At 36.4% G+C, this 13,086-nt stretch overlaps 1 protein-coding gene across 12 annotated transcripts in view; it reads left to right on the top strand.

Moving 5' to 3' along the window:
* The window catches only part of LOC132177406 (MADS-box protein JOINTLESS-like), a 55,127-nt gene that overhangs the window by 5,565 nt on the left and 36,476 nt on the right, over positions 1 to 13,086 (top strand). For 3 of the 12 annotated variants that reach the window (XM_059589701.1, XM_059589702.1, XM_059589703.1), the window contains exon 7: positions 5,458 to 5,619. In XM_059589701.1, the coding sequence (XP_059445684.1) occupies positions 5,458 to 5,619 (162 nt within the window). Of the gene's footprint in view, positions 1 to 5,457; positions 5,620 to 5,701; positions 5,741 to 5,912; positions 6,754 to 7,214; positions 7,631 to 13,086 lie in introns of those variants that run through there. The other 9 variants (XR_009439757.1, XR_009439756.1, XR_009439754.1 and 6 more) reach the window with 9 other exon arrangements.

Raw genomic sequence — 13,086 nt, 5'->3', positions numbered from 1 at the left:
CAAGTTGGGGTAAGTTTGCAACATTACAGCACTAATTAACTTTGTTTTTCTAGTTTTCTGGTTATAATATGTAGTTAGAGTATTAAGATTTCAATCCAGGGATACCTTAATTTAAATTTTAGTAGTTGGAGCATATAGTTTAAGTTTCGATTCAACAACTTGACCAAACAGATGGATCTGTCCTAGGGTTTAACTATTTAGTTAATATATTCTAAGCTTTGGTTGGAGACAAAATTGAAAAACGCTATGCCGACTCCAAAAACTTGTTTATCACAATTTATGCGGAATTAATATTATGAAGCAATAAACAATTCAATCACCCAAAATATATAAAACAATAAAGAGGCAGACACAGATATTTTGGTGACGAAGAGGAAACCTTTTAGAAACCGATCTAAAAGTAAAACCTCTTCGGGGCAGCCAAACCCAGGAAATCACTATCAAAAGATTATCCAGAGATTACAGACACTAGGAACACTTACAACCCTTTGCAAGACCTTGGCTCTGTAAGATCGACAAGCCTACAACTCGTCTTCTTGCTCACAATCTTCTTCAACGTGATTCTCCTTTACCGGACCCTTCCGATAGACTTCTCAACCGTAAATTTATCAAAGGAATAACTAAAACTCTAAGAGATTTAATTTAACGCTCACCACATATGATCTCTCTTAGCACAGCCTCCGACGAACTCTCTGGGGGTGAAAATTCGTGCTTCTCTCTTCTATAATGATGTATATATACCCTCGACAAAACCCTAGACCTAACCCACTTAAAATCATGTTTTTGGGCCTAAAACTTACGGGGTGTCCGGACATGTTAATGGGAGGTCCGGACACGGCTTCGCGGAGCAAGATTTTAGTTTCTGGAAATGAGGTCCGGACCCGGGGAATTGCGGTCCGGACCCTGCTTGTCCAGTCTTGATCAACAGCTCCGATCGATGGGCATTTGTGGTCCGATTGAGCTGAAATTTTGCAGGGACGTTCATAACACATGAATCTACATTATGAACGGTGGAGATTGGATTCTGAGCATTCTATATTAGTGTTTGAGCTCGTGAACAGTAGCCTCTGCATTTTGGAACTAAATTAAGCCAACACAAGAACTAACAAACTCCCCCTTTGGCAATTCAGTGACAAAACCAAAATGTCGAGCCAATCCCATCATCTCCCCATATTTACTCCCCCTTTTTGTCACAGAATGACAAAAGGTCTTCATATTTCCTGAAACACTTCACAAAATATATTAAGGCATATGTGGAACAGGAATACAGAAATAAAACTCATGATCACAAAAAAATGACGTAGAATGCAAGATCATGAACACACATCACCAAAAACTCCCCTCAACATATGACTCAATAATCAACAAGAAGCTAAAAAATGCGAAACATGTTTCTCCCCCTCAAAAGTCAAATGAACACAAATGATAACACATTAATGACTCATGTATTGCACAATGAATATCCCAAACATGCTCCAAATATGCAAAACATACATGATACTAGAAATGGCTAGAAACTCATATTGCTTAACCCAAGCCAAGAAAATGTTTCATTCAACCTATGCTTGTGTGGTGTGTGGGTAAGCCATCCAAAGAGAAAAAATTTCAATTTACAAAATGAGGAGAAAGTTTCACCACCATGAGGTTTTGACAAGTATATCAAATCAAAAGTCAAACCTTATCATACTAGGGCCTAGCCACTCTCATCCTATACAATTCTCTTTGTAAAATATTTTGCACAAGTTTGACACATTGAAATAAATTCCTTTTGGAATATGATCTTTTGATTTTATTTGTTTCACTATTTTGTTTATTTTTCTCTTTGAGAAAGTGTCATTAAACTTTTGGTGCTTATCACAACAGAGAAAGCAGGAATTTTTAAGCCCTAGGTTCAACTAGCATATGGTCAATTTGAAAAATATGACTAGTCAAAAACCTCATATGGTTACCTAACAGACCTCACAAATAAAGTGAAACAAAACCTCAATTTAAGCTTAAATGTGCACAAAAGATAAAGCATAGGCAAAATGTACCACATAAGCTTAGGCTTTAGGTAACCACAAAAACAAGTCCATTGACACAAATTTTCATCTCATGCATATTAAGAACATTCCAAGACGTAAGGAATTAAATCCATAAAAAGCAACATGAGAAATTAATGGACTATCTAGGTGCATAAGACAAAAGAAAGAAAAGGAAACAATCAAAGTAACATATTTTTGTCTTTTTGAAATTTTTCACAAAAGAAAAACAAATGCAAAACAAAGAAAAATGCAATGCAAAACAAGACAACATGCTTGAATTGAGATTACAACAGGCAAGACATGAATGTCCTTTAGCATTAAACTTTCATCACATCTTATAGGTCCCACTACAAAATAATGATTTGGTTTAATAACTACTTCTAGGTCTTCACAAGACATTACACATTCCTGAACATTTGATTAGCAAGTAGACAAAAATCTTGGTGGTCCACACACAACATCTCATCTATAAGCTTTTCAAAGATCATGATATATGAATTTCTTGAAAAATCCTTTATGAATATGCCTCAAAACATGAATCTCAAAACAATCATGTATATACTCTTCATACAGAAAGTGTAACAACAAAAACAATGCAATGCATAAACAATAAAGCAAAAACGAAAAAAAAAAAAAAAATGCAATGAAAAAAAACAACATACTCTAGGATATTACAAAATAAGCAAAACAATCAATCCTAGGCATGTTATTGACTCACCTAACTTTAGGTGAGATCACTACCACTCCCCCTCAATGGGTGAATGGTATCATTCTTCCTAACCCACACTTGAGAAATCTTAAGTCTAGACTTATGACTTTGCTCAAACTTATCTAGCCTAGATAACACTTCTCTAATCATTATGACCAAACCCTCACTTTCTTTCCTAGAATAGGAATTTTCACTTTTATGCTTATGGGATTTCAAATCAAAACACTTTGGTCGAATATGACCAACCTTTCCACAATGATGACAAGTGGGCACAAACCTTTTAGAAGGTAATTTTCTATGAGGATGCATGACTCTCAGCTTAGGGTAAGATGCATGATGCTTAACATAAATTTTCTTACCTTTCTTACCATGGAGAGTCGGAGCAGCTGCATGATTTTCTTTCTTTGGAGTAGCTTTAAATTTCCAACAGTTTGGTCTAATGTGACCAACAATCCCACAATGATGGCATGTAGGAAAAAACTTACCTTGAGTTTGTTTAACTAATGGAGTCTTAGAAAAATTAGCCTTGGTTTCTTTAACATTCACAGGCTCAACATTCAAGGACTCATTAGAAACATGTGAAGTAGATACACCAACATTATCAACAATCATACTAGGCTTGTTAGGAACAAATTCTTCAATACAAAGAAAACTTTTCAAATTATCACTAGAGAAATTTCGTGAGAGTTCCTTAGAAACATTCAATTCATTCTCAAGTGATAAAGACTTTTCAACAAGCACAGAAATCTCAGATTTCAAAGAATCAATCAAGATATGTGATTTAGACAAATCATTTGCCAAAGATTCTTTATCAGATTTCAAAGAATCAATTAGGACATGTGATTCAGACAATTCATTAACAATAGATTCATTCACATGTTTAAGATCTTGAAAATCCCCCAAACAATTTGTGTATTGATGTCTCAAAAGAGTGAATTTTTCCAACAAATTGTTGAAGGAATTTATAAGATCATATTCTCCTTGAGAAGTATTCATAGCAAACAGGAGTCAACAAATCTCACTCAAGAATTTAATCCAAACAGAGTGAACCTGCTTTGATACCAATTGAAAAACGCTATGCCGACTCCAAAAACTTGTTTATCACAATTTATGCGGAATTAATATTATGAAGCAATAAACAATTCAATCACCCAAAATATATAAAACAATAAAGAGGCAGACACAGATATTTTGGTGACGAAGAGGAAACCTTTTAGAAACCGATCTAAAAGTAAAACCTCTTCGGGGCAGCCAAACCCAGGAAATCACTATCAAAAGATTATCCAGAGATTACAGACACTAGGAACACTTACAACCCTTTGCAAGACCTTGGCTCTGTAAGATCGACAAGCCTACAACTCGTCTCCTTGCTCACAATCTTCTTCAACGTGATTCTCCTTTACCGGACCCTTCCGATAGACTTCTCAACCGTAGATTTATCAAAGGAATAACTAAAACTCTAAGAGATTTAATTTAACGCTCACCACATATGATCTCTCTTAGTACAGCCTCCGACGAACTCTCTGGGGGTGAAAATTCGTACTTCTATCTTCTATAATGATGTATATATACCCCCGACAAAACCCTAGACTTAAACCACTTAAAATCACGTTTTTGGGCCTCAAACTTACGGGGTGTCCGGACATGTTAATGGGCTGTCCGGACACGGCTTTGCGGAGCAAAATTTGAGTTTCTGGAAATGAGGTCCGGACCCGGGGAAGGCATGTCCGGACATGGGTGAAACAGCATTCTGGAAATGCTGTCCAGTCTTGATCAACAGCCCCGATCGATAGGCGTTTGTGGTCCGATTGAGCTGAAATTTTGCAGGGACGTTCATAACACATGAATCTACATTATGAACGGTGGAGATTGGATTCTGAGCATTCTATATTAGTGTTTGAGCTCGTGAACAGTAGCCTCTGCATTTTGGAACTGAATTAAGCCAACACAAGAACTAACAAAAATGCTAAGACATATGTAGCATGTTGATATCGAAGAGATACTATAATTATCTTGGTATATTTTTCTATGTCTTGCAGGTTACCTTTCCCTACTGATTTTGAAAGATAAAAGAAGGTCAAGAGTACATGGGACACATTTTCTTTATGGGTAATACTATTTAGTAGATTGGGTCATCTTGTATAACTGCCATATAGTTTGATGACGTGACAAAAAATCAGCCAATGAATCAGCACTTGTGAAAATAAATAAATAAATCGAGTGATAATCAAATGGCAGATTTTGACTGCACATGATCCACGTATATAGTAATTATACAAGAGTCTACTAAACAGAATTACACTTTTCTCAATTTAACAATCGATTATCAAAAGCAATGGAAAAATAAATGGGATTCTACAAAGGAAAGGATATGGATTCCAGACATAATGCAGAATGACAATAAATGGGCTGAAAGGTTTGTTCCCAAATGGCCCATTAAGTAAAAGATCACATGCTATATTCATTTTCCTATTGATAAATTGTATCGATCAGTTAATGTCAATCATAAAAATGTTTTACCAAGTTGATTATAGTTAATTCATAGATTATATGCTATTGTAAAGCAAACAAGGGTAGTCTTTCCACTTCTATATCTTTTGATAGCTTAAAATATAAACCTTCCCATTCTTCAGGAAATGCTCAACCCTTCCCATTGAACTTGAACATACAAACATCTTTCTTTTTTTATATGCTGCTTCAAATGTATTGCTTTGATGCTTGCAGGACTGGTCCACGTTTAGAGTTGAAGGCTTCCAAGGAGCCTCCAGGACAGACTCCGCAACTTGAAAATAGCAGGCTGGAGAGCTTGGCCGAAACTGAAAATGTGTGTGACTTTTTTGAAGATTTGAAACATCGATTTCTTAGATTCAAAAAGCGTAAATTCAAGTAAGCAGCAAACAACTCTGGCCTAAAGTTTTTGAGCTCTAAAGCAATTAGTTTCTTCTGAAGTGAGTTGTTATTTGTACAGAGAAAACTTGGAAATCTTGCCCAGGGTCAAGCACCAAAGGTAATCATTTTTTTCTGGTTAGTCATAATTATTTATTGCGCGTGTTATATAAACATTGAGAACATCATGGGTGGACAAGCTTTGGCCTTTTCCCTCATCTTTTCTTTCTTTTCTATTTTTCTGCAAGTGTCAGGAATAGATAGCCTGTTAAAACTAACAAGTTCTGGAACAGTTCATGATTATTGCTTGTGCAGACTCTAGGGTTTGCCCCTCAAACATCTTGGGGTTTCAACCAGGAGAAGCATTCGTGGTTCGAAATATAGCAAATCTAGTACCCACATTTGAGGTGTATTACATTGCATTTTGTTTATTTTGAATTTCTACTTCCCAAACAGACAAGCACTGAGGCTACAAAGTATTTTCCCCCTTCATTTTTTCTTCCTGTGTGTTCAGAGTGGACCCTCAGAAACAAATTCTGCATTAGAATTTGCTGTAAATGCTCTTAAAGTAAGTATTTCATACCTTGAATTGTGGACCCTCGGGGGGAACAGGATCCTCTCCATTTCAAAATCTCTCAATTTTCTCCATTTAGTGTATTTTGAAGGGTATTGCATTTAATGCACTACCATTATTAAAACTTTTGGACAACAATACCCTTCAAAATGCACTAAATGGAGGGATTTTGAAATGGAGAGAATCATTTTTCCCCCGGGGGGTTGTTGTCTTCATTTAATAAATGAAGACAACTTTATTATTAAATGAACATAGATTTAAGCATCCAACTTTATTATTAAGTGAAGACTACAACCCCCACCCACCCACCCCCCCATTTTACCAGTATTTTACATGTATCATTTAAGTACCTTTTCTAAGAGAACATACTAGTCTTTTGTATGTGTTATTTCTTTTGGGTAAATAACATTGCTCTCATGTTTTTTTTAACTTTGCTAAACTTTTCTATACAGTAGCTTTATTAGAAGTTGGGTTGTTGTTGGAAACAATGCAAGGCTAATCACAAAGTCTGCAGCTTCCAACCTAAGCTTTGACCAGCAGTGCGTGCAGACACTGAGAAGGTAATCTTTCATCCTTAATTTGAAATATCGAATCCCATTGTTTGACTGTTTGATTCAACATTAATATTCACATCTTTATTTTTGTAATAATTTAATGTATTCGCGAATATGGGATTCAGAAAAATAATAATTTTTATTAGGACCTGACATAAACTGGGTCCTTTGTGCCACCCAACAAGAAATAGACACTTAAGCATGGAACACCATAACTGATTAAGACAAAAACACTAGATGTTACACTATTCACTTTAATGTTGTCACGTCTTTTAGAAAATTTAAATATTGTGACCATTAGAAGCACCAATTTTAAATCATGACCATCAAATGGATCCCGTGGGGTGGGGGGGATTATTACATCGTGAGTGGTGCTCTGAATATATAAGACGACACTTCTAATTTATAAAAGGTTCTTGCATGTTGAGTATCTAAGCCTCTTACATGTTTCTGTAATTCTACCACAGGAATCAGTCAACCATTCCTTGTCAAATCTGCTCACTTACCCATGGATAGAAGAAAAAGTGGCTAGAGGAGAACTCTTTGTGCATGGTGGGTACTATGATTTCGTTGAGTGTACATTTGAGTAGTGGACAATGGATTATGAGGGAGGCAATTTACAGAAGAATAGCAGATTTGCAGTCAAAAACCAATTTTACTGGTGCGAAATTTTGCTACCACCTTCTCTGTATGGTTTATAATGTTATGTTCTTTTATTTTTTGGCCTTTTCACAATTTATTTTGATTACGAAAGCTGAAGCATAGGCTTGATTTATAGACATTGAAAATAATTGAAAAATACTGGTAATCTGTCGAATTTTAGGGAATATCTACCCTGTTGTATATGTGTCTCAATGAAATATGTTCTTTTCACTGTATAATATACCTATTTTCCTGATGTAATTCTACTGACATTCCTATGATTTGCAAGTTTTTTACATCTTTGTTTTACTCAATTGTTCTAATAAATTAGTTCATTCGACTTGTAGTTAAAATCATTAAAGGAAATTAGTCTCATTAAAGTAATTGGATACGGCAGGGTATTTCATTTGAGGGAAAGATATGGATGAGTGTGTGTATGAAGTCACCTGCATTTTGTGATTCATATCTGTCAATGATTTTATTAGAACTTGATGCAGCGTAACTTAGTGAGCTGTAGCGACAAACATCAATAAGCTGCGGATAAATAACTCCAGATCTAGATTCTATCAAAGATCTAGATTCTATCAAAGATCTAAGAATTCTTTTTGACAAAAGGTAGATACTTTTTAGGTTTTGAAGGAAAATGGAGCAATAAACTTAACTCTGAATATTCTCATTAATTAAAATCAATAATTAAAAACTGATTTCTCTGGAGGCTATAAGCATATATTTATAGCCCAAAACCCTAAACCTAATAAAATTTGACATAAATACCCTCAAAACTCTAAACCTAATAAAATAACGAATAAAGACTCTTAAAACCCTAACCCTACTTTGACATTGAAATAAAGTTAGTTTTAAATAATGAGAACGCAGAAAATAACATAAATTGTCCCGTGTGCGCTCGATCGCAGGTAGAGGACGCTCGATTGCACTTCCAGGAGTAGGTGCGCTCGATCTCAGGATCGTTCGCAGTATAAGAGAAGGTGCACTCAATCGCAGTTCCAGGGACAATGCGCTCCTCATATACTCCCAAGCACTCTGGTCTACATCATCCTCCCTAAGTTGGATAAAATTTGTCATCAAATTCACATACTCATAATTAATGTTCGTAGGGGTTAATTTTCACCCTACATCATTTTCCCCCTGTTGGAGAGAATTCGTCCACGAATTCCGCCGATTCTTTCTGCGGTCCTTCGGATGCCCCGTCAACTCATTCCATTCTCCTCTGCTCAAAATCACAACAAGGCCACACCCCATAATAAACGCGACGGCCTTATTCATCAACACACCGCCACGCTTATATTGAAGACCATGTGCCTCCCCTTGCCGTGTAGGCTTGCAATGCTCTTGTCGTGCATTTCCCTTCCCACATGTTATGAGAATTCCCAAAGTATTCAGAAAAACCCCTTCACTCTTTGATAGACAAGTCGCCTCCGTCCCATAGATCTCATCACAACTTTGGTTAAAAGTTTTTGATAAGATAGCATATACTCCAAGGAAATCAAAGAGTATATGCTATCTTATCAAAAACTAATAAATCCATCTTCTTCCTCCACCACAATCAATTGACTCCTAATCTCTGCCGCCTCTCTAGGCACCACCTCCGCCATCTTCCTAGGTACTTCTTTTTGTGAAAATTTTCTATTTTTTTTCTGCTACCATGAATTCTTTGGGTTGCAAGCAACCTTGGAATTCCGGTGTATCGAGTTTGAATCTACTCACCCTCTGATTGGCATGAGCTTACGCAAGGTGCTGACATCCCTACGTTCGGCGCTCCGTAAACAGTTTTCTAGATCCATTCCCATTGTGACGAAACAAGTTGGATATTTGGGTATTGAGGTCTTCGAGTTGATACCACATAGCCCAGAATTGATCATCCTTGAGTTACCAACGTTCAGCGATAGATTTACCTTCCGCCTCTGCGAATAGCGGTCTTGGTTGGCGACGACAATTGTTCGGCCCACCACTCATGTGCCTCAAACAAATCGTCGGTTGCTCCTTATGTGCTGTCTTTGTGCGCACGTACACCTTGTTCATGTCTGCAAAGCGGTTGCTCCTCCCCATTCATAGAAAGTAACTGAGCTCTGATACCAAATGATGCAGCGTAACTTAGTGGGCTGTAGCGAAGAACATCAATAAGCAGCGGATAAATAACTGTAGATCTAGATTCTATCAAAGATCTAAGAAGTCTCTTGACAAAAGCTAGATACTCTCTAGGTTTTGAAGAAAAATAGAGGAATAAACTCAATTCTGAGTATTCTCATTAATCAAAATCAATAATAAACAACTGATTTTTTTGGAGGCTATAAGCATATATTTATAGCTTAAAACCCTAAACCTAATAAATATATGACATAAATACCCCCAAAACCCAAAACCTAATAAAATAACGAAAGAAAGACTTTTAAAACCTTAACCGTACTTTAACAATGAAATAAAGTCAATTTTAAATAATTAAAACGTAAAAAATAACATAAATTGTCCTGAGTGCACTCGATCGCAGATAGAGGGCGCTCGATCGCACTTCCAGGGAGTAGGTGCGCTCGATCTCAAGATCGTTCGCAGTACCAGAGAAGGTGCGCTCGATCGCTGGTAAAGGTGGCTCAGTCTCAGTTCCAAGGACAATGCGCTCCTCATATACTCCCAAGCACTCTGGTCTACATCATCCTCTCCAGGTTGGATAGAATTCGCCAATGAATTCACATACTCATCATTAACGTTCGTAGGGGTTAATTTCCACCCTACATCAGAAGTTGGACAGCTATTACTAATAGAACCTATTACAAAATTCTACCATAGTTTTCTTTTTCTTTTTTTCTTAAGCAATACAAAGAAAAGGAGAGGTCACAGGGGTGGATCTTTTTCCGCCCCTAATTCTAATGGAGGATAGGATCGATGAGGGAGTAGTTGGAAATGTTTCCAAACAAATGATAGGAAACAACCCATTTAGTTACTTGGTGTACACAGAAGTTGGCACATCTGAAAATCTTTGATGCACTCCGATTCTAGATGAGATGGTGCTGCTGAGCTGATGAATCTTAAAGATGATAGAGCAAAAAACCAATAAGTAATGAGCTGTGGCTAAGTGCCTTGTTGATGGCAAAAAACGTTAAGCATTGAATACCCTTCGAGCTGTAGAGAAGGACAGCCGTACGAGCTTCCCTAATATTAGTTTCCACCAGGGGATGCCATTTAGAGTTTGTTTGAAGGCCTAAAAGTGCGTCTAACACACAAAAAGTTCGTTTAAAGAGAAAAAATAATCGTTTAATAAAAAATTGAAAACGCTTTTAAGGGTCCAACAATGCCCAAAACGCACTTTTGGCAAAAGTTTCATGAAATTTTTGCCAAAAAATGTTTTTAAACTTAAAAGCTCTATTTCTCAAACGCAATCTCAAATAGACTCTTAGTAGTAATCCATATTTCAATGGGCTAGGACCCAAAAACGTTGGAGTTTAGGGGCTATTTGGAACTCTCCCAAATGATTCTTACAAAAGGGCAGTCCAGTATGAGATGTTGAATAGTCTCTGAAGGCCCATTGCAAATTGGGCATGAGGTATTTTCACAACAAATGTTTCAATCTTTGCTGAATCTTTCTGAAATTATTATGTATTATTTTCTGCTGGGTGATATAATTATATAAAGGATATGCAAAGGGCTTAGACGTATTCGTATGTATATATTATTACAACTAAGGTACTATGTAGTAAAGAAAATAGTAAGGAAATGTTTTGAGAGTTTTATGTATGTACAAACTTCTTTGCAATGTTTATTATATGAGAAATGCTAGAATCTAATAAGAACTCTATATTTTGCCCATAAAAGTCCACATAGCAAGATCCTGTATCATTTTTTTGTGGAGGGAAAAAGACAAAACAAAAAGAAGATGATGTGGCATCTTGCCACATGAACTTTTATGGGCAAAATATGGAGTTTTTATTAGATTCTAACATATAATATGTATTTACCTTGATCGTGTAGATTCAGATCATCATGATTAATGTTAATATACAATTATAAAAAAACAGACAATTGTAAACCCTAGCGTAAAAAGCTCTGTTCTCTCTCCTTGATAAAAAAAATTAAAAAAAAAACCTACCACCGGTGCTAAAGGAGGAGGGGAAACCTTCTGGTTTCCCTCCTCCTCCTCCCCTTTTCTACAGTTTTATGCTTTTCTTTTTTGCTGAGTTTCTCTCTTCTTGAGAGAACTCTTATGTCCCTAGAGTTTTCTCTAGGTCTTTGCTCTCTAGAGTTTTCTCTAGATCAACTCATCATCTTTGACGATTTATCCAAGATCCTCTTAAAACAGCAGTTTTGGTCTTATGTTCTCTACCGCGTCGCTAGCCGTTTATGCGAACCTTTCAAGATGGGATTTTTCAAAATCATATCTTGTTTTCTCCACTTGGCCCAGCTTGCAACGCGCCATACCACCCCTCTCACCGGCATTCTAGCTTCCTAGTGCCTCCTTCCACCTCTTCTCCACACAACCACGCACCAGCGTGTGGTCCACACGCGCTCACACGTGGGTCCAACATGCCGGATAGGTTCCGCTCACTGCCTTCCTCTGCCTTGTTCGAAGATGAAGCTGTTGGTTTTTGGGTTTTTTTCTGTGTTTTTTCTGTTTGTTGGTGTTGTGGTTTATACAACTCAACCCGAACTGTTTGGGCTTCAGACGATTTGTCTGTGTAGGAGATCCCCTTTCTGCTATTCTTTTCTTTCTTAGTTTGTTCGGTTTCCGTGGAAATCGGGCTAGATCTAAGTTGCCACCTCTTAGTCTGTTCGGTTTCTTTAGTTACCGAATTAGATCTAAGTTTTTAGGGGTTCTTGTACTCCTGATAGTTTTATTCATCATATTGGGCCGTGGCCTTCAAAAGCTGCATTCTCACATGACTGTCACCTTCCAGGATTTCCTTCAGGGCTTTGAGGTGCTGATGTCTTTCATGGCTAGGTTTTTGTGTTGTATTTTTTTTTTTTTTCGTTTTGTTGTTCCTCCGCTGTAATCTGGTTTCTGTGGAATGAAGTAGTTTTTACAAAAAATATATATATATACACACACAATTATAATATAATATAACTAGTTACTTACTAATTAGGAAAAACTTTACTTACCATTCTTAATTTTTCACAACTTTTGCAATCATACCCTTAAACTGTAAAAAAAAATGTCAATTTAGGGTTGCCATTTTTTAGAAGTTTGCAATGTCAGCCCTCCTGTCCAAATTCAGTGTTAAATCCTAAGGGATAAAGTGAAATCCCTAAAATACTAGTCCAAATTCAAGATATTTTTGTAATTTTATAAACATCTTAAGAGTATTTTGAGGATTTCACTCATCAACTACTTGATTTAACGTTGAATTTTGATGGGAGGATTGACATTGTAAACTTTTAAAAAATAGTAACCCTAAATCAGTGGTAGGGGCAAGTAGGGGGTACCCACCCCTTCAAAAAAAAAAAATTAAAATTAAAATCCTATATTAGATTTTTTTGTTTTTGTTTTTTGTTTGTTTTTGTTTGTTTTTATGCCTAACACCTCCTCCTCCTCCTCCTCTTCTTCTTCTTCTTGATTTCCTTGTCCTGTCTTCCTCTTTTTTCTTGGCTCGACTCTTCTCATTTGTTGAAATTCTAAATCTATTGAAATTTTGAATCTGTTGAAATTTTGAATCTATTTCTTAATTTACTTTTTTTTTTTTTTTTTTT

Source organism: Corylus avellana, chromosome ca4, assembly GCF_901000735.1.
Source record: "Corylus avellana chromosome ca4, CavTom2PMs-1.0".
Taxonomy (NCBI): domain Eukaryota; kingdom Viridiplantae; phylum Streptophyta; class Magnoliopsida; order Fagales; family Betulaceae; genus Corylus; species Corylus avellana.
The sequence above is the reverse complement of the archived record's forward strand: the minus strand, read 5'-3'. Positions and strand labels throughout refer to the sequence as shown.